General features: G+C 55.7%; 3 protein-coding genes across 5 annotated transcripts; all 3 read left to right on the forward strand.

The window, feature by feature from the left end:
- Positions 1 to 3,908: 3,908 nt before the first annotated feature.
- SPATA24 (spermatogenesis associated 24) lies at positions 3,909 to 9,813 on the forward strand. 3 transcript variants are annotated; one of them, XM_060008745.2, is made up of 6 exons: positions 3,909 to 4,050; positions 5,298 to 5,363; positions 5,594 to 5,724; positions 5,810 to 5,880; positions 9,245 to 9,347; positions 9,456 to 9,813. In XM_060008745.2, exons 1-6 carry the CDS (start codon positions 3,934 to 3,936, stop codon positions 9,583 to 9,585), a joined length of 618 nt encoding a protein of 205 aa, XP_059864728.1. In that variant the 5' UTR covers positions 3,909 to 3,933; the 3' UTR covers positions 9,586 to 9,813. The 3 variants fall into 3 exon arrangements, with proteins under 3 accessions (XP_059864728.1, XP_059864727.1, XP_059864729.1); XM_060008744.2 differs by having other exon boundaries at positions 9,484 to 9,813; XM_060008746.1 differs by lacking the exons at positions 9,245 to 9,347; positions 9,456 to 9,813 and adding an exon at positions 6,930 to 7,326.
- A 1,648-nt stretch (positions 9,814 to 11,461) lies between these two features.
- PROB1 (proline rich basic protein 1) lies at positions 11,462 to 15,583 on the forward strand. The gene has a single exon (XM_060006904.1). The coding sequence runs from the start codon at positions 11,462 to 11,464 to the stop codon at positions 14,525 to 14,527; it is 3,066 nt and encodes a 1,021-aa protein (XP_059862887.1). The 3' UTR covers positions 14,528 to 15,583.
- Positions 15,584 to 16,921: 1,338 nt separating this feature from the next.
- Positions 16,922 to 19,882, forward strand: MZB1 (marginal zone B and B1 cell specific protein). Its single transcript, XM_060006905.1, has 4 exons — positions 16,922 to 17,338; positions 18,201 to 18,325; positions 18,679 to 18,789; positions 18,880 to 19,882. The coding sequence occupies exons 1-4, from the start codon at positions 16,922 to 16,924 to the stop codon at positions 19,034 to 19,036; spliced, it is 810 nt and encodes a 269-aa protein (XP_059862888.1). The 3' UTR covers positions 19,037 to 19,882.
- The last annotated feature ends 1,114 nt before the right edge of the window (positions 19,883 to 20,996 follow it).

Below are 20,996 nucleotides of genomic sequence, written 5' to 3' on the forward strand. Positions count from 1 at the left end.
CTTTTGCCCCTGTAATAAAAATCAGCAAAGTCTTCAGTATGGCCTAATACTTAACAAGGCTCTACCAAGTTTCTGGCCGTAGGCTACCCCTGCTTGTCCTGTACATCTTTTTCTTTTCTGCCATACTAGCCTTTTAGTTACTACACTATGCCAACCCTTTTGCCCGAGGGACTTTGTATATACTATTCACTCTTTCTGGAAGCCTTTCCCATTCACTTGCCCCTGCCCCCTTTGCAAAGTGCCTCCTGGTTACCTTAATAGGTTTCATTCAGCTCAAACATCTCTTCCTCACACCTGACACCCCAGGCTGGGCTAAATCTCCTTTTAAATTATTCTCATTCCTCTCTTTCTTGTACCTCTCATAGCTATAATGCTATTTACTTGAATAGTGACTTAAACTGGGATTTATTTGGGTGTTTATTTGATTATTATCTGTCTCCCCCATTAGACTAAGTTCCAGTCTGGTATTATCTGAACTGAACCTTGAAGGAAATGACATGTCACCTGTCAGGACTTCCTCTGGAAGTACAGCTCAAATTCTTTGAAACTACTCCTATCAAAAGGTAGGATGGGGCTTCCCTGGTGTCGCAGTGGTTGGGAGTCCGCCTGCCAGTGCAGGGGACGCAGGTTCGTGCCCCGGTCCGGGAGGATCCTGCGTGCCGCAGAGCGGCTGGGTCCATGGGCCATGGCCGCTGGGCCTGCGGGTCCGGAGCCTGTGCTCCGCGGGGGGAGAGGCCACGGAGGTGAGAGGCCCATGTGCCGCAAAGAAAAAAAAAAAAAAAGGTAGGACATGTCCCCACTGCTTGAATACGGACTCTGTGGTTCCTTGACGAATAGGGTTGGGCAGAAATGACACTATGCCAGTTTTTAGGCCCAGGCCTTAAGAAAACTGGCATCTCTCATTTCGTCACTTTGTGTTTTGCTTTTGTTTTTGTTTTTGGAACCCGGGCCCCCGGCAGTGGAAGCACAGAGTCCTAACCACTGGACCACTAGGGTATTCCCTCTGTTTCATCACTTTGGATGCTTTCTTTTAAACCCAATCACCATGCTATGAGAAAGCCCAAGTGGCGCATGGTGAGGAACCAAGAACCTTGGTCCTGAGTTTTAGATGAGCTCCCAGCTGACAGCACCAACTTGCCAGTTACGCGAGTGAGACGTCCTGGAAGTGGAACTTCTCATACCCTCACCCCCCACCCCACTAACCATCCCAGGCATAGAGCATAAATAAGCTTTCACTATTGAACCCTGCCCAAAGTGAAGATTCCTGAGCAAGGTGATTTTCTTAAGCTGTAAATTTTGGGTGATTTGTTAATACAGCAGTAGATAACCAGGACATCAACCAGTATGACAAGCCTGTGCAGAAAGGCAGCACTTCCCAGGGCAGGATCACAAAGCTATCTGTGATGTCATGTTATTCTGAGCTTTGCTGAGCCGCAGCTGGCTAAGAACCTGTAGTTTTTGTTGACATAGAGTGGGAGTCCGTGGCAATCCCCAACCAGGGTGTCCATGCTAGTATGCAGGGTGCGGACCTGGATCCAGGGTTCTCTCTTTGCTCATAACTTCCCATCCTCAGGAACTGGCTGCTGGAGCCTTTTAGGATTTTGCCCTAAATGTGGAGGGCAGCTGGCGGAGGTGAATGTTGAGTGGCAAGGGAACATCAAGCAGCACCTCCTAAAAGACCCTAGAGAGGGGACAGAGTCCATGGGGAGATTCAGTGATCGCTGCCCCAGAGCAATGTGCAGCTTTGTCCAGGGTAATTCAAAGGAGCATTCACATTTGAAAGACAAAGTTCCTAGAGGTCTCTGTCCTGAGGCACATAAACCACAGAGCACCCTAGAGTCCCATGATATCCAATACAGTAGCCACTAGCCAAATATGACTATTTAAATTTATTTATTATTTATTTATTTATTTACTTTTGACTGCGTTTGGTCTTTATTGGTGTGCCTGGGCTTTCTCTAGTTGGAGTGAGCGGGGGCTACTCTTCCTTGAGGAGCATGGGCTCTAGGCACACAGGCTTCAGTAGTTGCAGCACGTGAGCCATTGTGGCTCACGGGCTCTAGAGCCCAGGCTCAGTAGTTGTGGTGCACGGGCTTAGTTGCTCCGTGCATGTGGGATCTTCCCGGACCAGTGTTCGAACCCGTGTCCCCTGCATTGGCAGGTGGATTCTTAACCTTTGCACCACCAGGGAAGTCCCTGGCTATTTAAATTTAAATTTTAATTGGAATTTTAAAAAATTTAAAAAGCAATTCCTCAGTCACCTGAGCTACATTTCAAGTACTGCTGAGCCACGTGAGGCTACTGGCTGCTGGTACTGGACGGTGCAGAACATTTCCATCAGAGAAATTCTGTTGGACTCTACAGCTCTAGGCCCTTAAAAACTGATCAACAGAGGTGGCCTTGCCCTCAAGGACATGAGAACAGACACAATAAAAAAGGAAAGATAAAACAAGGGCTACCACTGGGAGAGCCACAGGAATGGCCATGTTTGTTAGGTCATAACATCCAGCCAAAAAGAGGCACCTAAGCAGCTAAGGAGAGCAGCCTAAGTGGCTTACCTGAAATTTCAACTTCCCTTTGTGGTCATCGACAACATTTTTTCCAAACTCCTTCTTATTACAGTCATTTCCTACTTGGGGGTTTCAAATTCCATAACTTCAGAATCCATTATGTTCAACCAAAATGCATCACAGCATCACGGTTAAGAACATGGACTCTGGAATCAGACTGCCTCTGTCAAAACCCTGTTCCAAGGCTCACTAGCTTGGGTGACCTTGGCTTATTGGGTTATTCATTCTCATAGAACCTGCATTTTCTCATCTGTAAAATGTGGACATTAGAACCTACTTCACAAGGTTATTGTGAGGATCACATGAAATAACACTAATAAGGCATAATGGTGTCATGAAATAGTGAATACTCGATAAATATTAGCTCTGGTAATAGCTAATATCTAATAGCCTGAGCGTAATCTTATTTGGGTTTCAAAACAAGCCCTCAGGGCTTCCCTGGTGGCGCAGCGGTTGAGAGTCCGCCTGCCGATGCAGGGGACCCGGGTTCGTGCCCCGGTCCAGAAGGATCCCACATGCCGCGGAGCGGCTGGGCCCGTGGGCCCGTGGGCCGTGGCCGCGGAGTCTGCGCGTCCGGAGCCTGTGCTCCGCAACGGAAGAGGCCGCAGCAGTGAGAGGCCCGCGTACAGGAAAAAAAAAAAAAAAAGCCCTCAATGAGGATTGGTGGGGATGTGTGATCACCTTATCCTTCCCTGCCTCCATTTTACAAGTCTCCTTTATGCCTGACTTCAGTTCTAATATCTTCAGGCTCTTCAGGCTGTCCAGAGCCTGGTACCAAAATGTGAGGACTCTTATCTTGGGTGAAGCCACTCTCCTTTTCTATTCTTGAGCTTCCGTTCATTGCTTAGGCTCAGGCCCCCTAAGTACTAAGTGTGTTCCTAGGAGGAATAAAGATCACAGGAGGCTGGAGTCTCATACTATGGGGAAAATTTAGAGATTGAAGTGGAATAAAGAGACATGTGAAGCTAAATATGCAGGGGTTGTCTCAGCTGACCCTTGCTTCAGGGTCTTGGGCCCTGGGAGAAGGGTGAGGGCTGGTGTCTGAGTGTTGCCTGCCCCTCAGCCCTTACAGTAAGTATAAGACGGGCCCTGCCCGCTCCTCAGGACTGCGTGAGAAACATATCATATAATAGTTGTGCAAATTCCCTATAAACTTAAATTACTAACGGTGTTGGAGGTTCTCTTACCCAGGCGGCTCCTCTAAGAGAGCGGCTCCTTTAAGAGGCGGGCCCCATCCCTGCTAACAAAGGAAGTCCCCGCCCCTGGTTGCCAGGGTGCTTTGTGGCGTCTCATTTTCATTGGTGAGCGTCAGCGGGGAGGCCAGCCGCGGCAGCCATTTCCAACGAGCTGGCGGGGGCGAAAGATGGGGACGCCCGTCGGGTGGTCGCAGGGGGGTTCAGGATCAGTGTGTCTCGCCTTCGATCAACTGCGGGACGTGATTGAGGCTCAGGAGGAACTGATCCACCAGCTGAGGAACGTGGTACGCAACCAGAAGAGCTGGGGGATGCCGGACTGGACGCCTAAGTGGTGGGGGCGGGGCCAGACGCTGTCCCGATGCCAGGGGCGGGCCGAGAGCACATTGCCAATGGCGTCATCACGAGGAGGCGGGGCCCAGATGTGTTCCGGCTGGTAGAGGTGGAGCCAAAAGGGGGCAGTGTCTCGTGAATATTTACCGGGGAATTTTAGTCAACGCCAAGTTGTTTCCTACTCTCTTTGACTGGTTGTGCAGGGCCTGATAGATATGCCCATCTATTCGCTGAGCTTTAGTTTCCCCATTTCTTTTTTTTTTTTTTTTTGGCCTCGCCACATGGCTTGTGGGATCTTAGTTCCCTGACCAGGGATCCAACCCCGGCCTCTCGCAGTGAAAGCTGGAGTCCTAACCACTGGACCGCCAGGGAATTCCCAATTTCCTCATTTCTAATTGAAGATGACTTCACTGACTTGCCAAGGCCCTTGTGTGCAGAGTAACTATAACATCCTTCCTATTATGGAATCCCCTCCCCATGATGAGTGCAGTAAGCACAGAATTGGCTCTTCACATGTTGACTTAAAGGCTTCCAATCCCTTTATGTCCCTTTGCTTTTGCTTTTTTGGTCAAACCCCCGTTCATGTGTGCAAAGCATTGGAGCCACAGATTACATGGACAGGCATGGTAAAACGCTGGCCAACTGGAGTTCATGGTTTTTCTGTTTTGTTTTTTATCTGGGTAAGAAGGTGGGGACACATAAAACTGACTTCACATCTATTTCTTTAACGGTAGTATGCAGCTCTGGACACTGAATTACCTGCATACCTTTAGGTACCCAGGTCTTTCTGTTGGCAGCTGGCCTTTGCATGTGTGTTCTCACCGTCTGGAACACTTTTCTTTTCCATCCTCTTCTTCTGGCCCACCCCTATTTAGCAGTCAGATATCAAGTTGACATCCCTTTCCCTTCAAGCTGTTCTGACCCTTCCCCAGGCGGGTCAGGGGCCTCCTCTGGGAACCTCCATCATAGCACACACCATGTTAGAAGTGGTGGCCATGGGCTGTCTTCTCCATGAGACTTCTTGCTACTTGAGGGCAGGACATAGAGCTGAGCATCAGTGAATCTTGTGGAATGAACTCTCCCTTTCCTGGGCCCCAGTGTCATCCTAGGTGCCCGGGGCATCCCATTATCTATTCTCAGTCCTGGTCCCGAGAGAAACCCCTACCACCCCAGCCCCTCCCTGAGCCAGCCTCTGTTGCAGATGGTTCTCCAGGATGAAAATTTTGTCAGTAAAGAAGAGTTCCAGGCAGTGGAGAAAAAGCTGGTGGTAAGTGATGGCCTCTGTCAGCTTCTAAGCTTCCCCCATTTCCCAGGATCCCTGTGATTGGGTAGAGTCATTGAGTATTAGCCTCTGAGAGCCTCCAGCCCCAATAGTAAGGACAGAATCTTCCTGTACCCTGGATTCTATGTGCCATTCTGAGAAAGGGGGCTGGTTAAGGGAGCCTAGGAGACCCAAAGTGGCTTGGGATAATGAGGTCACTGCTGCTGCCCCTGCAGGAAGAGAAAGCTGCCCATGCCAAGACCAAGGTTCTCCTGGCCAAGGAAGAGGAGAAGTTGCAGTTTGCCCTCGGAGATGTAGAGGTGCTGTCTAAACAGCTGGAGAAAGAGAAGCTGGCCTTTGAAAAGGCGTGAGTGGGCCTTGGTAGTGGGGGAACGGTTGGGGGTCCCATCTGCCCATCAGCCTTCCCACCCTTTCTTATCTTCTCCACTCAGGCTCTCCAGTGCCAAGAGCAGAGCCCCGCAGGAGTCCAGCAAGAAGGACCAGCTAATCACCAAGTGCAATGGTAGGCGGGAGGCCCACGCTCCCTCCCATGCTTACGTACGTGGGCTCTTCCCTCACAGCCCAGTGCCGGTGTTCAGAGCAGGGTTTCACCCCAACTTCTGCCCCTGGCTGAGGATAAAGGCAAGCCCAGGTGGGCCACACCTTCGCAAAGGCCTTCAGGGACCAGGCAGGCCACGGAAATGAGGGAAGTAGTTGGTGTACAGTATTCTTCATGGCCATAAAGGAATGGGCTCGCTCCCATTTTTCTTGAAACATATGACCTTCTTAGCCTACCTTTTTGTTTTCCCACTTTTGGTGACTATTAGAAATAGTGTACTTGACTTATAACTCTGTTACCAGAGGAACAACGGGGCAATCACAGTGCTGTGTGGAATCTGACCCTTAGTTTCAGTGTTGGGGACCCACTAGGAGGAGTGGGGACTGTGGTAATGTGGAGAACCATGCCCCCTCTCAAGGGCCTAGAGCCTCTGCCGTAGGAATAGGGGCCCAGTACTGTCAGATCTTTAAAAAAGAAACTGGAGACCACATTTTAATGGAAGCTTTTCTGACTTTTTAGGGTTGGCAACTGATTTAAAAATTTTTAAAATATTGTATGGGCCAAGGAAAATATGTCTGTGGGCCATTAGGTTTCAACTCTGCTCTATGCAGATGCCTGTGGCCACCTGTTGACTCAGTTGGTGCTCTGAGTTGTGGGGCACTTTCAGTGAGCTACTCAGTGTCCTGAGACCTTAGGACCCCCTTTCATTTTCCCAGAATGCTAAACTCCCCTTACCTAGTTTAAGAAGTAGATGTGGGGCTTCCCTGGTGGTGCAGTGGTTGAGAGTCCGCCTGCCGATGCAGGCGACACAGGTTCATGCCCCGGTCTGGGAAGATCCCACATGCCGTGGAGTGGCTGGGCCCGTGAGCCATGGCCGCTGAGCCTGCGCATCCGGAGCCTGTGCTCCACAACAGGAGACGCCACAACAGTGAGAGGCCCGCGTACTGCAAAAAAAAAAAAAAAAAAGAAGTAGATGTGAATTCCATATACAACATTTCCTTCATTCACTGCAGCATTCATTTCGAGTAGGCCAGAATTCAAGCCCAAAAGAGGTTCAGTGTCTCTCCTGATGGGCCCCCACCTGGAGCCTTGGGCACCCCCTACCCACCAATGCAGCCTTCTCTCTCCCCTGGTGAGTACTGTCACTGGAAAGATGCCAGCAGGCTGCCATCTTAATCTGGCCAAGTGGACTAACAAGCCTCATGGTTGTTTGATCAAGAGCTCCTGTTAGGGCTTCCCTGGTGGTGCGGTGGTTAAGAATCCGCCTGCCAATGCAGAGGACACAGGTTCGAGTCCTGGTCCGGGAAGATCCCACATGCCGCGGAGCAACTAAGCCTGTGCGCCACAGCTGCTGAGCCTGCGCTCTAGAGCCCACAAGCCACAACTACTGAGCCCGCGTGCCTAGAGCCCATGCTTCGCAATGAGAAGCCACCGCAATGAGAAGCCCATGCACCGCAACAAAGAGTAGCCCCCGCTCACCGCAACTAGAGAAAAGCCCGCGCGCAGCGACGAAGACCCAATGCAGCCAAAAATAAAATAAATAAAATAAATAAATTTAAAAAAAGAGCTCCTGTTAGGACCTCCTGGAGCCCAACAGGCAGTCAGTGCCTCCATACCCAAGGATGTTGGTCTCCTAGTCCTTCCCCTTTCCCTGGACATCCCCCCACTTCCCTAAAAGGAACCTAGGGTTCTTTCCTGGTGCTGCTAGAGGCCCTTCCTCTAGGACATTTCCTAGAGATCAGCCAGGGCCTCGGGGCTCTGCGACTGCTTGTGGAAGGTGTGTGAGTCACGGGGAGGAGCCTGGCTGCCTCCCCCAAGAAAGTCCTGAACTCCTCCAGTAGGGCATAAGCCCTCACATGAGGAGATCTGGTGACCTGAGCTACCCCCTGGCCTGTCTCCCACCCCCGCTACCTCCCTTTGCATGGTTCCAGTTTTACTCTTACATAGTTCCTTATTCTCAAAAGGCTTTTCTAACCATTCTCTCATTGGGTGCTGTTTATTCTAAATTTAGCTCTCATTTATTTTAAAAGAATCAAACACATTTATGATACTTTTTTTTTGCATCCCGGGCCGGGGCACGAACCCGCGTCCCCCGCACCGGCAGGCAGACTCGCAACCACTGCACCACCAGGGAAGCCCTATGTTACTTTTTTCCCATAAGAACTTCACAGACAATCAGTTTGGATTCACTGGATGACCTGGGGAAGGAGGTTCAATAGTCCTGGTCCTGTGGCCCAGTGAGCCCATGTTTTCATTCTTTTCCTTCACCCATGTCTCTCTGTAACGTGTGCCTTAACTTTTTAATCAGATCTTCTCTTTTGAAACCTTCACTGCTTCAGTATATCTGCATTTTCAGAGCTTATGTTCCAGTTAATCTTTGTCCAGCCTTTAAAAGCAGTAGGATTTTCTTCCTTTGAGGATCAGAATTTTCCAGGACTCCCTGAGGGACATTATGTAAATGAAGCAACCCGAGATCCCTACAGCCTTACTGGATTTTAACCCAAGACACAAAACTTACGCTTGCTTCTAATGAGCACTTAATCTTTGCCACCACTGTCTCCCTGGGTCCTCCCCACCCGCCCTGTGGAATAGGGATCCTGTCTTCTCCCCTGAGGCCCTAACACAGGGCTGGGCATCCAGCTGGTCCTCAGTAGGTCTGGTTGGATTGAAATGACTGAACTAGGTGATGTTTCTAAGACCTAAAGGCCCAGGGGACATCCTGTTCATTCCACAAGTAAAAGTACTGTACATCTAGTACGTGCCAGGTACTATTTTAGGCCTTAGGGTTAAAGCCGTGAATAAAACAAAAAATCCTTGTCCTTGTGGACCTTAGATCCTAGTAGAGGAAAAGACAAATGAGCAAAATGTATGGTCTGTGAGATATAAGTGCTAAGAAGGAAAATAAAGCAGGAAAAGGGGATAGGAAGTATTGGGAAGGGTTGTGATTTTAGACTAGGAAGGGTCTCACCAAGGAGGTGATATCTGTAAAGAGCTGCAGGAGTTGAGGGCAGGAGCCATTCATCCTCCTGCTTTTGGGCAGGGCTGACCATCTCTCTCCAAGGGCCCTTGCCTGCCCTCATGTGAGCTACCTGGTCCAGAATAGAGCTGTAAAGTCACTGACACATTCATCAAGATGTTGTGCCCTCCACTCCCACCCCATCATGACTCCATAATAAACTCATTCTTACGAAGGTATTAGCAACTACTGTTGGACAACCTCTGCGTTGGGGGAGCCAAGTTCTGAAGAGACCCCTGAGGGAATGCCTTATTTCAGGAAGGAGCTCATGGGATGGGAACCACTCCTCCTCCCTGCCTCTCTCCCCCACAGAAATTGAGTCTCACGTTATAAAGCAAGAAGATATACTTAATGGCAAAGAGAATGAGATTAAGGAGTTGCAGCAAGTTATCAGCCAGCAGAAAGAGATCTTCAGGTGAGGGGTCCAGGCCAGGCTGGGGATTGTTGATGGAAGTGGGGAGCCAGACCTCTGGTCCCTACCCTTGGGCTGTCCCCAGCCCATGCCCAGCCGGCTCCGTTGCAGGAATCACATGTCTGACTTTTGGATCCAGAAGCAGCAGGAGAACTACATGGCCCAGGTGCTGGACCAGAAGCATAAGAAAGCCTCGGGGATGCGTCAGACCTGGAGCCGCCAGTGTTCCAGGGAAAAATAAAATGGGCGTCTCCTTCCTGTTATCTGGCTGTAATGCCCAACCTCTGCCTTCTCTGCTGTGGTGGTCCCCATCCTGACCCTTCCGATCCCTGTGGGTACCTCCCTCAGGCCTCACAGTGGCCTGGACCCCAGGGAAGAGGTAGGGCGAAAGGCAAAAGACACTCTTTCCTTCTTCCCTGCCTGCCTTTTGGACCACCACCTGCCAGGCCACTGCTGTGTTCAGAATGGATGCTCCTCGAGTCTCTAGCCCCTGCTACTCCCCTCCCTCCCTCCTTTGGGTAGTAGTGGGGGCCCATGGGGGTATGGGGTTGTAGCCTAGGGAAGGACTACTTGGTTGTCTAGTAGGCACTGTCCCTTCTTACTCTTGGTATTAAATTCTTTCCTATATAAACAACCCTGGTTACCCCAGTGCCCTGGTAAATTTAACTCTCCCAACTTGAAGGGCTATCTGTGTATGTGTTGTGTATGTGTCTATGAGAAGCCCCGACTGGAGAGCTCAAAGATGGTGGGTTCCAGGACCACAGTGAATTTGGGAAATCAGTTTCCATCACATAACAGTAACGCTGTACCTGTGAATCACATTTGCACCTTCTTACACTTCTCCCAAACTTAGAAGCTTATTAGTCTGCACAAATGGAGGAAGGAAAAAGGACAATGCTGTGTTGTGTGTGTGTGTTTTTCTTCTGCTATGTCTTTTTAAGGTGGGGTAACAGTGTGTGAAGGGGCTATGACGTGCTCAAGTTGCATACGCAGGGCTGGATGTGATGGACAGGTTGGATCCTCTCAGAAGCCATCACTAATGTGCCGTAGGTGATAAAGGGGACACACCAGGCAGGGGTCCCACTCAAGGGAGGCTGAGTCAGATTTGTCAAGTCTAGCCTTTCCTGGCTCAGTGTGAGAATTAATGCGTAGGAGGGGCCAGTGCTCTTGCTCCAGGGCCAGCTGGGGCCTGAGTCATAGCAGGACCTTGAAGCCAGAAGTTTAAGGGCAAGTGGTGCCCATTGTCATTGTCCCAGGAGAGTGACAGGTGGTGGCTGCTTCCCCATCAGCACTTGTCCCCAGGGCAAGTCCTAAGGTGGCAGGGGCTGGATGAGGGCCTTGTGAGTGTATGGGGGAGCACAGAGCTATTCTTGCCTCAGAGGGGCTTTAGAGAAGGGACCACAGCTACCCCAGAGGTTCCTAAGAGATGCCACATCAGCATCCGGGACTTGTTCTGGAAGCCTGAAAAGCTAGAACTGTCCCCTCCAACCTAGGTTTCCACTAAGGGCAGTGGGTCCAGTCAGGGACAGCAGTTTTTTGAGGCCCCAGTACAACTTTTGGAGTCGGGGGGAGCCCTCCAAGCCATGCTCCTCTATCAAAGGTGAGGGGGGATGCACCCTTATAGGCTCTAGCGACAGACTATGGGAGGGCCAGGGAGGAGGGGGTGCACTGCAGTGATGGGAAGACGCGGGGCGCTGACATAAAGATGAAATTGTTAGCAAGACCTTAGTTGTCTGGTCTCCTGGCTCACACTCTGATCCACATGCCGTAGTGCTTGATCTCAGGCAGGTCCCTGCTTAGCCTCCGTTCCGTCACCTGTGATGGATGAGTGGAGCTGGGCCTAGCTCCTGCGTACAAGTTGGATGCCTGCCCTCCCCTCACCAAAGCCTGGAATGCCACCCCAGGCTCTCCGGCCGCGCCGGAGAAGGGGTCTGGGAGGGTAGGACCCAGGGCCCAGGTCTCTCCGACTGCCTACGCCGCCGTCTCGGGAGCGGACGCGGCCGCTTTAAGGCGCGGTGACCCCACGGCACCCGCGGGCGGGGCGGGGACAGTGCTGGCATCCGCGGCACCAGCAGAGGCGAACGCGAGGGAGAGAGTGCGCGGCGTCCGGCCTCAGCATGCTGACCGCGTTCGCCCCGCCAACCCTGCCCGGGGTCCCAGGGCGGCTGCCCGCGGCCCCCGCGCGGCGCCAGGACTCCTCCAGTTCGTCAGGCTCCTACCACACGGCTCCGGGTTCTCCAGAGCCCCCGGACGTTGGGCCGGACGCGGAGGGCAGGGCGAATTGGCCCACGGTGGCCCCTGTGTTGGGGGAGGGCGCGCAGCCTCGCCTGTCCGTCAGTGCCCAGAATAGCCGCCAGCAGCTCGGGCCCGGCTCGGGTTTCCCGCGAGGCCCGGCCTCGGGCCCGCGGCCACCCCAGCCCCAGCTGCGCATGCTGCCGTCGGGGGAGATGGAAGTCATCTTCGGCGCCGGGCCCCTGTTCAGCCGTTCTGACGCAGAGGATAGCGAGGTGCAACAGCTCACGACGCAGGCCTTCCGCAGCCTCTCTCCGCCCGGCTCCGCGTCTCCCATCTCTGCCGAACCGCAGCCCCAGGGCCCCGACGGTGGCTCCCGCTGGGCCACCTACCTGCAGCTGCGACCCCGCGGGCCGAGTCCTGCCACCCCAGCGCAGTTCGAGTGTGTGGAGGTGGCGCTGGAGGAGCGTGCCGCGCCTGCCAGGCCCCGGACGGTGCCCAAACGTCAGATCGAGCTGCGCCCCCGGCCCCGGAGTCCCCCGCGGGAGGCCAGCGCGCCGCCCCCGCGACTGTTCCTGCGCACCGGCTCCCTGGACGAGTCTCTGGGCCGCCTGCAGGCTGCCGCGGACCTCGTGCAGACGGCGCTGGCCAGAAAACTGAGCCCCGCGACCCCTGCCCCAAGCAGCGCCACATTCGGACCCACGGTACCGCCAGAGCCTGCGGCCCCGGAAACGCCCCGCAGTACTCGAGTGGCTCTGAAGGAGGCCAGGTCTCGGCCACCTCGTGTGCATTATAGTTCAGCCCCCGCCAGGGCCCCACGACCGTGGCCTAGCCTCCGGGAGCGCGCAATTCGGCGCGACAAGCCCGCGCCCGGGACCGAGCCTCTGGGTCCAGTTAGTTCCAGCATCTTCCTGCAGTCTGGGGAGAAGATCCAGGAGGCGCACCACCAGGAACCCAAGACTCGGTTCCCGCAAGAGACTCCGGATCGAACCGTCCTGAGGGCACAGAGTCCGTCTTCCCAGTCTAGGGCCCCCCGGGAGGTTTCGAGTAAGGCCGTGAGACCGAGGAGCCCATCCCCGCTGTGGCAAGCCCCAAATGGGACCGTGCGGGGTCCTCACTGCCCCTCGCCCCAGAACCTGTCCCCGTGGAATAGGGCTATCCGGAAGGTGAGTGGCCCGTCGCTCCCCGAGGCATCCTCCGCATGGGGAAATCAGGATGCTGCTGTCACGGAAACTGTCAGCAGGAAGAGCCCTTCCCCTCCGACCCTTTCCCAGTGGAATCGGGGTGTTGCCAGTGCAAGAAGCCCATCCCCCGAAGCTCCTTCCTCGTGGGAGGTTCCGCATCCGGCAGGTGGGGATATAGTTGAGGGGAGTAGGAGCCCGTCCCCGCCAAACTTGTCCTCATGGGAGACTCCAGATCGTCCTACTGGGACGTGGAGCCCATTGCCCCAAGAGACGTGGGACTCCACAGTGCAGAGCTCAGCGGTAGTTTCTACGCGGGAAGCTATGAATGGCGTAGCCCAGGAGGAACTGGTGCCACCCACGCCATCTGCACCCGGGACTCCAGAGCTAACAGAGGCGCAGAGTCCGTCCACGCGGGAGATGCCGGATCTTGCCTTCCCAGGCAGCCAGCTGTCGCCAGCGGTGGCTGCACCCCAGCTGCCCCTCAGTCGCCTCGTGGGCACCCTGGATGCCGATGCGCGCCCGGAAGCCTTGGGCTCTGGAGAAGCGGCCTCGGGACGCCCGCGCGTGGCCATTCCGCGGCCCCGCGACGTGCGCAAGATGGTGAAGACCACATACGCGCCAAGCTTCCCGGCAAGCACCCCAGGCTCAGGGCTCCCTGCGCCTCCTGCGGAACCCCGCGGGGAGGACGGCGGCGCATCCAAGACACAAGGGCTTCAGGCGCTGGGGGCCCCCGCCCCAGCTCACTACACTTCCGTTTTTCTCAAGGACTTTCTGCCGGTCGTGTCACACCCCTACGAGACCCCAGAGCCAACCACAGACACAGTCCCCCGGGACGTTACGCAGCCCAACGGGGTCCTGCGGCGGAGGGCAGAGAACAGCACGGCGAAACCCTTCGCGCGCACTGAGATCCGCCTGCCTGGTGCCTTGGCCTTAGGCCGCCGGCCGGAGGGAACCCAGGGAGTCTTGGTGCGCGGTCCTGGCGGAAAGAACAGGGATGCAGAGCCCCAGCGCCTGGTCCCCGACGACAAGGGTCGTACCAGCCCTCTAGGCGGCGCTCGCACCTCACCCCAGAAGTCGCCGATAGGGCCGGCAGGGACCCAACCTCCCGGACCGCCCCGCCCTAGCTCCCCGCAGGCGTACCCTAGCTCGAGCCCTGGAATAGCACCGAAACAGGAGACGCCACCTATGGCCCCTGAGCCCGCGGTTGCGGTCCAGTCGCCCCTCCCGCGGGAGACCCAAGCGTCCGCTGGCAGAGCGGCCCCGCCCCAGGCCCGCGCCGCCTCGGCGCCTCCCATGGACCGGTCCCCGGAAGGCCCCTCCCAGGGGGCGCGCAGGCCGCCCGGGGCCGCGCACCCGGGGAAGGTCCTGGTGGACCCAGAGAGCGGCCGCTACTACTTTGTGGAGGCGCCGAGGCAGCCTCGGCTGCGGCTGCTCTTCGACCCCGAGAGCGGGCAGTACGTGGAGGTGCTGCTGCCACCCTCGCCCTCGGTGCCACCCCGCCGCGTCTACACCCCGCTGGCCCTGGGCCCCGGCCTCTACCCGCCGGCCTATGGGCCTATCCCTGGCCTCTCACTGCCACCATCCCCGGGCCCGCCGGCCTTCAGCGGCCCCCAGCTACCCTGGGCCTCCGAGGCGGGGCCCCTGGACGGGATGTACTACCTGCCAGTGAGCGGGACCCCCAGCCCCGCGCCTCCTCTGCTCCTCTGTGCTCCACCCTCCAGCTTGGGTCCCGCCCAGCCGAGCAAGGGCTCCTTGTTCCCCGTGTGAGGCCCAAGGGCCTGATCCCCATGGTGTTGGGGCCCGTTAATGGCCTTGGAAGTTCTGGCATCCAGTCCTGTGCCTTCTTTTCCTAATATCACCTCTTTCTTTTACCCATCTCATGCAGTCTTCAGACCAGAAGTTACCTTCAGAGTGCTTATCTGAGACCCCCAGCGCTGATGGAGCTGGAGCTCAGGAAATGGCTGCCTGTTTCCTTCCCCGACAGAATCGTATACCCCTTTCCCAAGCATTCCCAGAGTGTGGTGTGTTGGGGGGCTGTGTGTGTGTGTGTGTGTGTGTGTTGTGGGATGAAAAAAATGCAGAACGTGAGAGCTGTGAGTTAGGTTTTATTTGGGGCAAAATGAAAACTATAAGCCTGGGAGACAGCCTCTCAGCACTGAGGAACTGCTCTGAAGAGGTAAGTGAGGGAAGTCAGTATAGATGTGGGTTTGGTGAAGGAGGATACAGGCAATCGAGCACACATTTTGGCAGAAGGTTGCTGCTAGTCACAAGGAGCAGATGTCCATTAATGATTTTAGTGCTTTTCTAGTTATGAGAAGATGCAAGAAATTGGGCTCATAAAATCTTCTCCTGAAAATATCTGATTATCTAAAGGCCTTTTCTGCCAGTGTTTCCCAGAGCACAGAGGGCCTCATTCCTGATCTCTGCCCAGAACTCCTTTCAGGGTGTATTGAAGGTCAGCGATTGCACTGGCTAGTGATTTCATCCTTGTAGAGGCAGCTAGCAAGTGACAATTTTTAGTTGGTAGCGTGAGAAATCCCAGGACATGGCCCCAGATGCCGACCTGAGGGGGTGATGGGGTTCCTCGGGGGCAGCAGGAAATGGGAACTGCAGGGGACAGGGCTGCCCCCAGAGGTAGTGAGCTGTCTGTGTCTCCCTGAAGGTGGGCCCAGCAGAGGTGGAGCAGGCTAGTGAGCACTGATGGGATGAGGAGAGAAAGACACTGGCTATCAAATCTGTTATTCTTTGCAAGAGGATCTGAGCCTTGGCCTGGGAGCCTGCGGGGGAGAGTGGCTAGTGCAGGCCCTAGGTGAGTCTCATCTGAGAGAGAGAGCTGCGGGGACAGGTGGTGGAGGTGGAGAGGGAAGTAATACGGAAGGGGCCATGGAGGGTCATCCCGGGACTTGGGGTGGGGGTGCTGTGGGGAAGGTGGGGAGGTGACTGTAGTCTCCAGCTGGGAGTACCGCCCCTCATTCTCCCCTCAACCCCAGCCTCTGACTTGGCTTGTCTAAGCCCTCAGAGCTGAACTGGCTGGTCCTGGGGTTAGGAGTGGAGGTTCCAGCCATTCCCACCGAGGGTGGGGGACAGATGATTGTGTCGTCAGGAAAGACTTAAAAGCACGGAGGATGGTTGAGCTGTTGTCCCAGAGGAGACTCTTGATCTCTCTGGGTGGGGTGGAGGGTGGGTTAGGGCTGGCAAAAGAAGGGATGCCCCTGTGAGGAGCCCTCATCTGGTTCCACTGCCCTGGTAACAGGTGTGGCAAACATGCCTAGGGAGGGGCTGGCTCTTCAGGTTCATTACAGCATAGGAAGGGACGGGACCCAGGGCCTGTGTTCCAATTGCCTTGAGATTCCAGGAGCTTCTGAGGAGAGCAGAGGGAGATGCATGGTGTGGGAGGTGCTCTGCGTGGGGGTCTGTGTAGAGTTCTGAGTGAAGTGGCTGGGCCTTGTGGGACTGGTATGTGATGTGATGAGGTTGGGGAAGAACAGTTACCATTAGAAGCAGTGTCAGGGATGGAGGTCAATGCCTTCCTTAAGTTCCAGGCCTCCCGGGGGCCTGGATCCCTTGGAGTCACTGCCCCCTTGCCTTGAACTGGAAGCTGACTGAGAGAACTATGAGTCAGAATAACTGGACATCTTTCTGTGGCTGGAGATGCTGGTCCTGATGGCAATGAGGGCCCTGGGCCACTCCCCCTCACCGCATCGTGGTGTGCAATAAATTGCTGACCCCATGGCCACGATGGCTGGAACAACTGGTGTAAGGTGTCTGATTTCCTGCTGCGGTCCCTTAGCACCCCAGAGTGCCCTTCTATGCCTGGGTGTGGCCTGGGGGAGGGGACCATGTGTGTCTTTCATACACTGTGGCATCCCTGCCTCAGCGAACTTGCCTCTCAGGGAGGGAGCCTTGGCTGGCAACCACGCCTGTGGCCTCATTCCTCCTGGTGGCTCAGTGGCCAGTGTGCCTTGGGGTCAACCAGGCTTGGTTCCAATCTCAGCATAGCCCTTCTAGCTGTGTGGCCTTGGATTTGTCACTTTTCTCTGAACCTTTGTGTCCTCAGGGGTAGATTTAAGATGACAGTAACAAGCCACCTCCTTCCCTGAGGGGCTAAGCGTAGTGCCTGCCATGTGCTCAGGTCCCAGGACATGAGAGGTATCAGCCCCCATGTGTCCTCGCCCAGGCCCAGCCCCTCTCCTTGCCTCATTGGCTGGAACCACGGGGTCCCACGAGAGGAGGTGCGCGAGCGGTGTCTGCAGGGCCCTGGGGGAAGGGAGAGAACGGGAGGGTGAGGTGTCGGTTTCCCATTGGTCTGGGGCAGGCTCTCTGCAGCAACCCCCACTGCGCGTACACACCTGCACCCCTGCACCCCAACCACAGTCCCTGCTTGCTGAGCCAGCTCCACAGACCATGAGGCTGTCGCCGCTGTTGCTGCTGCTGCTGGGGGCCTGGACCATCCCAGGGGGCCTTGGGGACAGGGCCCCACTCACAGCCACCGCCCCTGAGCTGGATGATGAAGAGAAGTTCTCAGCACACATGCCTGCTCACCTGCGCTGTGACGCCTGCAGGGCAGTGGCCTACGAGGTGAGCCCCCCACCCCCTCGCCGCCCCGCGAGCAGTTCTCCTGCCCCTACCCAGGCCCCCACCCAAGCCAGACCCCTCCATCTACCTCAGATTCCACCGCTGGCCTTGGATCCCCAAACCCCGCCCCCCCCAAGGCATCGAGCTAGACTCAGCCTTCCATGATATTGCCATCTTCACCTCACCGGCACCGGCCTGCCTCAGTTTACCTATCTGTCTGCCCAACAAAGAGCAGGCGATCTCTGGGACACCAGGGAGTCACTAGCTTGTCCTCTCGGACTCCTCCCTTTCTAGAACCACCCTTAAGTCTGGACTCCTTCCCAAAGCATGACTGGGGAGCATTGGTGTATGTGTACACGTGTGCATGTTTGTCAGTCCCATGAGTCCATGAGCATGTGTGTGTCTTGAGTTCACATACAAACCTGTCACGCGTGCCTGAGTACTTGTGTGTGTCTGTGTGACTGTGTGCACGCGCACGCACACGGGGGCTATGAGTACACGTGTCACTGAAGACTGGGAGGTTTTTTTTCTTTCCTTGTTCTTGTGGTTTCAAATAGTGTGTGCTGATGGGCAGGTGTTACCTGGGGGAGGGGCCCCAATGCCCAGGCCTAATTCTCCACCTCAGTGTTTCCCACCCACCTCCCATCCCAAGGCAGCGGATCTTGCCTCAGCTGGCGTGGTCCCAGCTTTCTGGACCTGGGGGAGGGCCATGAAGCCTGCCTCACAGGTGCTTCCTGTTCAAAAGGCTCCATTGCCTCGTTCTTCCTCAGAGACACAGGCTTCTGTCCCCGCCCCCAGCCCAATCACCCCTCCTTTCACGCTGAGCAGTTCTGAAGCCCTGGTTCTCAACCCCTCCTTGTTCCAGATGTGGCAGCATCTGACAAAGGCAGAGGCCAAGCTTCACACCCTGGACTCTGGGGGCCGTGGCAAGCTGAGCGAGTCGGTATACACAGACGTCCTGGACCAGAGCTGCTCCCAGACCTGGCAGGGGTGAGTTGAAAATCTGGCCCCTGCCCCCCTCCTCCAGGGGCAGGCTGATGAGTAGGGCTTCTCATTCTCCCACTCACACACCACACACACTCCAATAGGGCTCTGGCCCAAGGGTGGGGACTGGCTGGGACAGAGTCTGAGCTCTGGAGCTGGGAGCAAGTAGAAGAGTAAGGTGGCCAGGAGACAAGGTTGCTGTGTGACTTTGGGCCCAGAGTTTCCCCTTTCTGGTCCTTGGTTTTTCAGCAAGGAGGCTCAGAATCTGGGCACGAAACTCGGCAGATGCCCAGTGTGCCCAGCTTCATGTGCTGATGGGCTCCACTAATGCTGTCTCCCTCTCCTCCCACTGCCTCCAGCTACGGAGTTGGAGAAGTGGACCAGGTGAAGCGTCTCATGGGCCCAGGACTTAGGAAGGGGCCGGAGCCGACCATCAGTGTGATCATCATGGGGGCGCCGTGGCCCACGAGGTCGTGACTGGAGGACTGGGGTGGGATGGAGCCTTGGTCTGCCCCACTGCGAGCCGGGCAGAGTCTGAGGCTCCTCCTGGGCTCCCCTAGGCTCTCCAAGACATGCTTTCACTACCTGGGGGAGTTTGGAGAAGACCAGATCTATGAAGCCCACCAACAAGGTCAAGGGGCCCTGGAGGCATTGCTGTGTGGAGGCCACCGGGGGGCCTGCTCAGAGGAGGCACCAGTCACAAGGGCAGAGCTCTAGTCCAGCTCCTCCTTCCCCTTCCTGGTCAGCCCCTAAAGGGAGCTGGGCTTCTTCTGGATCTGTCCCCTCCTTTCTGCAGGCTGTCTGGAGGGCGGGGAGGCCTTGTTCTTCTGTGCTGCCACTCTCCCTCCCTCCTCCAGCTTCTGGGCCCTGGGGCCCAGGGGGCGGCCAAGGCCTTCCCCTCTGGACTCAAATAAAACCAGTGACCTCGATTCCTTCTCTCTGCAAAAGGTGCTTGGGGGGCTGGGAGGATAGACATTGGTGTTTCTGCTGACGTCCCTCCTAGAGAGGGCCAGGTACACATCCCCCACAATTTCCCAGAGGTAAATGAGATCTGTCATGGCTGGAAATGTGAGTGAGCTGTCAAAGGCATATGGAACCAGTTATCTGAACGGTTGAAACCCCAGATCCCTCAGGAGAGAAAAGAAAAGCCAAGGCAAACTCCATAAGCAGGCTGCCTGTGGACATACCCACTGCAACCACTGCGTGCTGCTGTGCCCCTCCCAGAACACTAGTCTTCCTGGGTCTACACCCAGCAGCTGCTCACTTTCTAGACTCTGCTCTGACCCCAGCTAGCACGGTTGAGCCCTCGGTGCTCACCTGGGACAGGGCAGGGCAGGGCAGGGCAGGGGTCCTGGAACAGGCTGGATTCAGTATCTTGGCTCTACGTCCTGCTCTCCCCAGAAATTCTCACCTGGGGCCCTTTTCTTAGAAACGGAGAAAAGAGCTCCACCTGGTTCACACCTGGGTCTGGGTATCTGGGGTCAGTGGTGCTACAGCTTACAGTTTCATTTGTGTCTCTGATCCTCCAAAGCCCTGGAAAGTGGACAGAACAGACACTCTAATCCCCTGTTGACAGGTGCAGAAACTGGGGCTCAGACAACAAAAGAGGCTCAGGCAGAGTCCCAGGCTGAGCAGTGGCAGGGCTGGGAGGGGATTCAAATTTGGGGAGTGGGGGAAGGTTAGGGCTGAAGGAATGGTGGTGTCCCAGGCAGGCCCTTACCACTCTGCACCCCAGCCCCCTACGTTCCATCACCTGTTCCCCATCTGCCTGAGGCCCCTCCTCCTGGCCCTCAGGAGAGAACTCTTAAGCACCAGGAGAGCCAGGGCCCAAGGAATTGGCTGAGCAGTCAGTAGTATCAGGTGTGGAGCCGGGAGCCCATGACGTGCACCTGCGTGGCCCTGTGTTTTTGTGGAGTGATTTAGAGACACTTTGCGTCAGAGTCTAGGTGCTCCAGGTCCATTTGTGTGATTGTGTATCTGAGACCATGTGCAACTTCCCGGCTTTGTCTCCATGTGTGTGGTATGTGGTTTGGGTTGATTTGAGGGTCCAACGGACAATGTGTGGAAGGGGTAGGGCTGTCTCCCCAGCCCCTGGGAAGTACCGGGGAGGAGAGGGTGGGGAGGAGAGTGCCGAGGAGTAGAGGCTTCGAACTGGTCAGATGACTTTGGGAACCTGGGAACAGGAGCCAGGATTTGAGAGGAGAGGACAGGTGGACAGAGGAACGGGCTGGAGGCTGGACAGGCCGTCGGATTCGGATTCGGGGCTGTGACATGAAGCTGCTGCCCAGCTGGACAGTGGTGCTGCAGGGGAGGCCTTGGGGCAGGGCCTGGCCATGGGCACAGCGACCCAGAAGCAGGTGGACCCTAATGGGGTTGGGGCAGCGCAGAAGGGAGCAGAATCAGGGCCCTCAGCCCCTGGGCTCTCCCCAGCCCCCAGGAGGGGAAAATAGGCCGGGCCCAGGCCGGCTTCAGCGGCTGCGTGGCAGTCACTCAGGGCCCGGTGCTTAGAAAGGCCCCACAAATCAGTTTAATGCTCTGCTGTTGCTGTTTTTAAATTTATAATACTTTTGCAACAGGGGCACCAGATTTTCATTTTGCACTGGGTCCCGCAGATTATGTAGCTGGTCCTGACTGGGAGGGGAAGGGAAGGAATCCTTGTCCTGACACAGAGGACAGA

Source organism: Delphinus delphis, chromosome 3 (assembly GCF_949987515.2).
Source record: "Delphinus delphis chromosome 3, mDelDel1.2, whole genome shotgun sequence".
In the NCBI taxonomy this organism is placed as follows: Eukaryota; Metazoa; Chordata; class Mammalia; order Artiodactyla; family Delphinidae; genus Delphinus; species Delphinus delphis.

What these genes read in the sequence shown, in the direction of transcription:
- MZB1 (XM_060006905.1), top strand. Translation starts at nt 16,922, where the DNA reads ATGTGTCCTCGCCCAGGCCCAGCCCCTCTCCTTGCCTCATTGGCTGGA. An exon ending in TGCTCCCAGACCTGGCAGGG is followed by an intron (nt 18,326 to 18,678) that starts GTGAGTTGAAAA and finishes CACTGCCTCCAG; the next exon opens with CTACGGAGTTGGAGAAGTGG. An exon ending in GGGGCGCCGTGGCCCACGAG is followed by an intron (nt 18,790 to 18,879) that starts GTCGTGACTGGA and finishes GGGCTCCCCTAG; the next exon opens with GCTCTCCAAGACATGCTTTC.
- SPATA24 (XM_060008744.2), top strand. Translation starts at nt 3,934, where the DNA reads ATGGGGACGCCCGTCGGGTGGTCGCAGGGGGGTTCAGGATCAGTGTGT. An exon ending in TCCACCAGCTGAGGAACGTG is followed by an intron (nt 4,051 to 5,297) that starts GTACGCAACCAG and finishes CCTCTGTTGCAG; the next exon opens with ATGGTTCTCCAGGATGAAAA. An exon ending in AAGCTGGCCTTTGAAAAGGC is followed by an intron (nt 5,725 to 5,809) that starts GTGAGTGGGCCT and finishes TTCTCCACTCAG; the next exon opens with GCTCTCCAGTGCCAAGAGCA.
- PROB1 (XM_060006904.1), top strand. Translation starts at nt 11,462, where the DNA reads ATGCTGACCGCGTTCGCCCCGCCAACCCTGCCCGGGGTCCCAGGGCGG.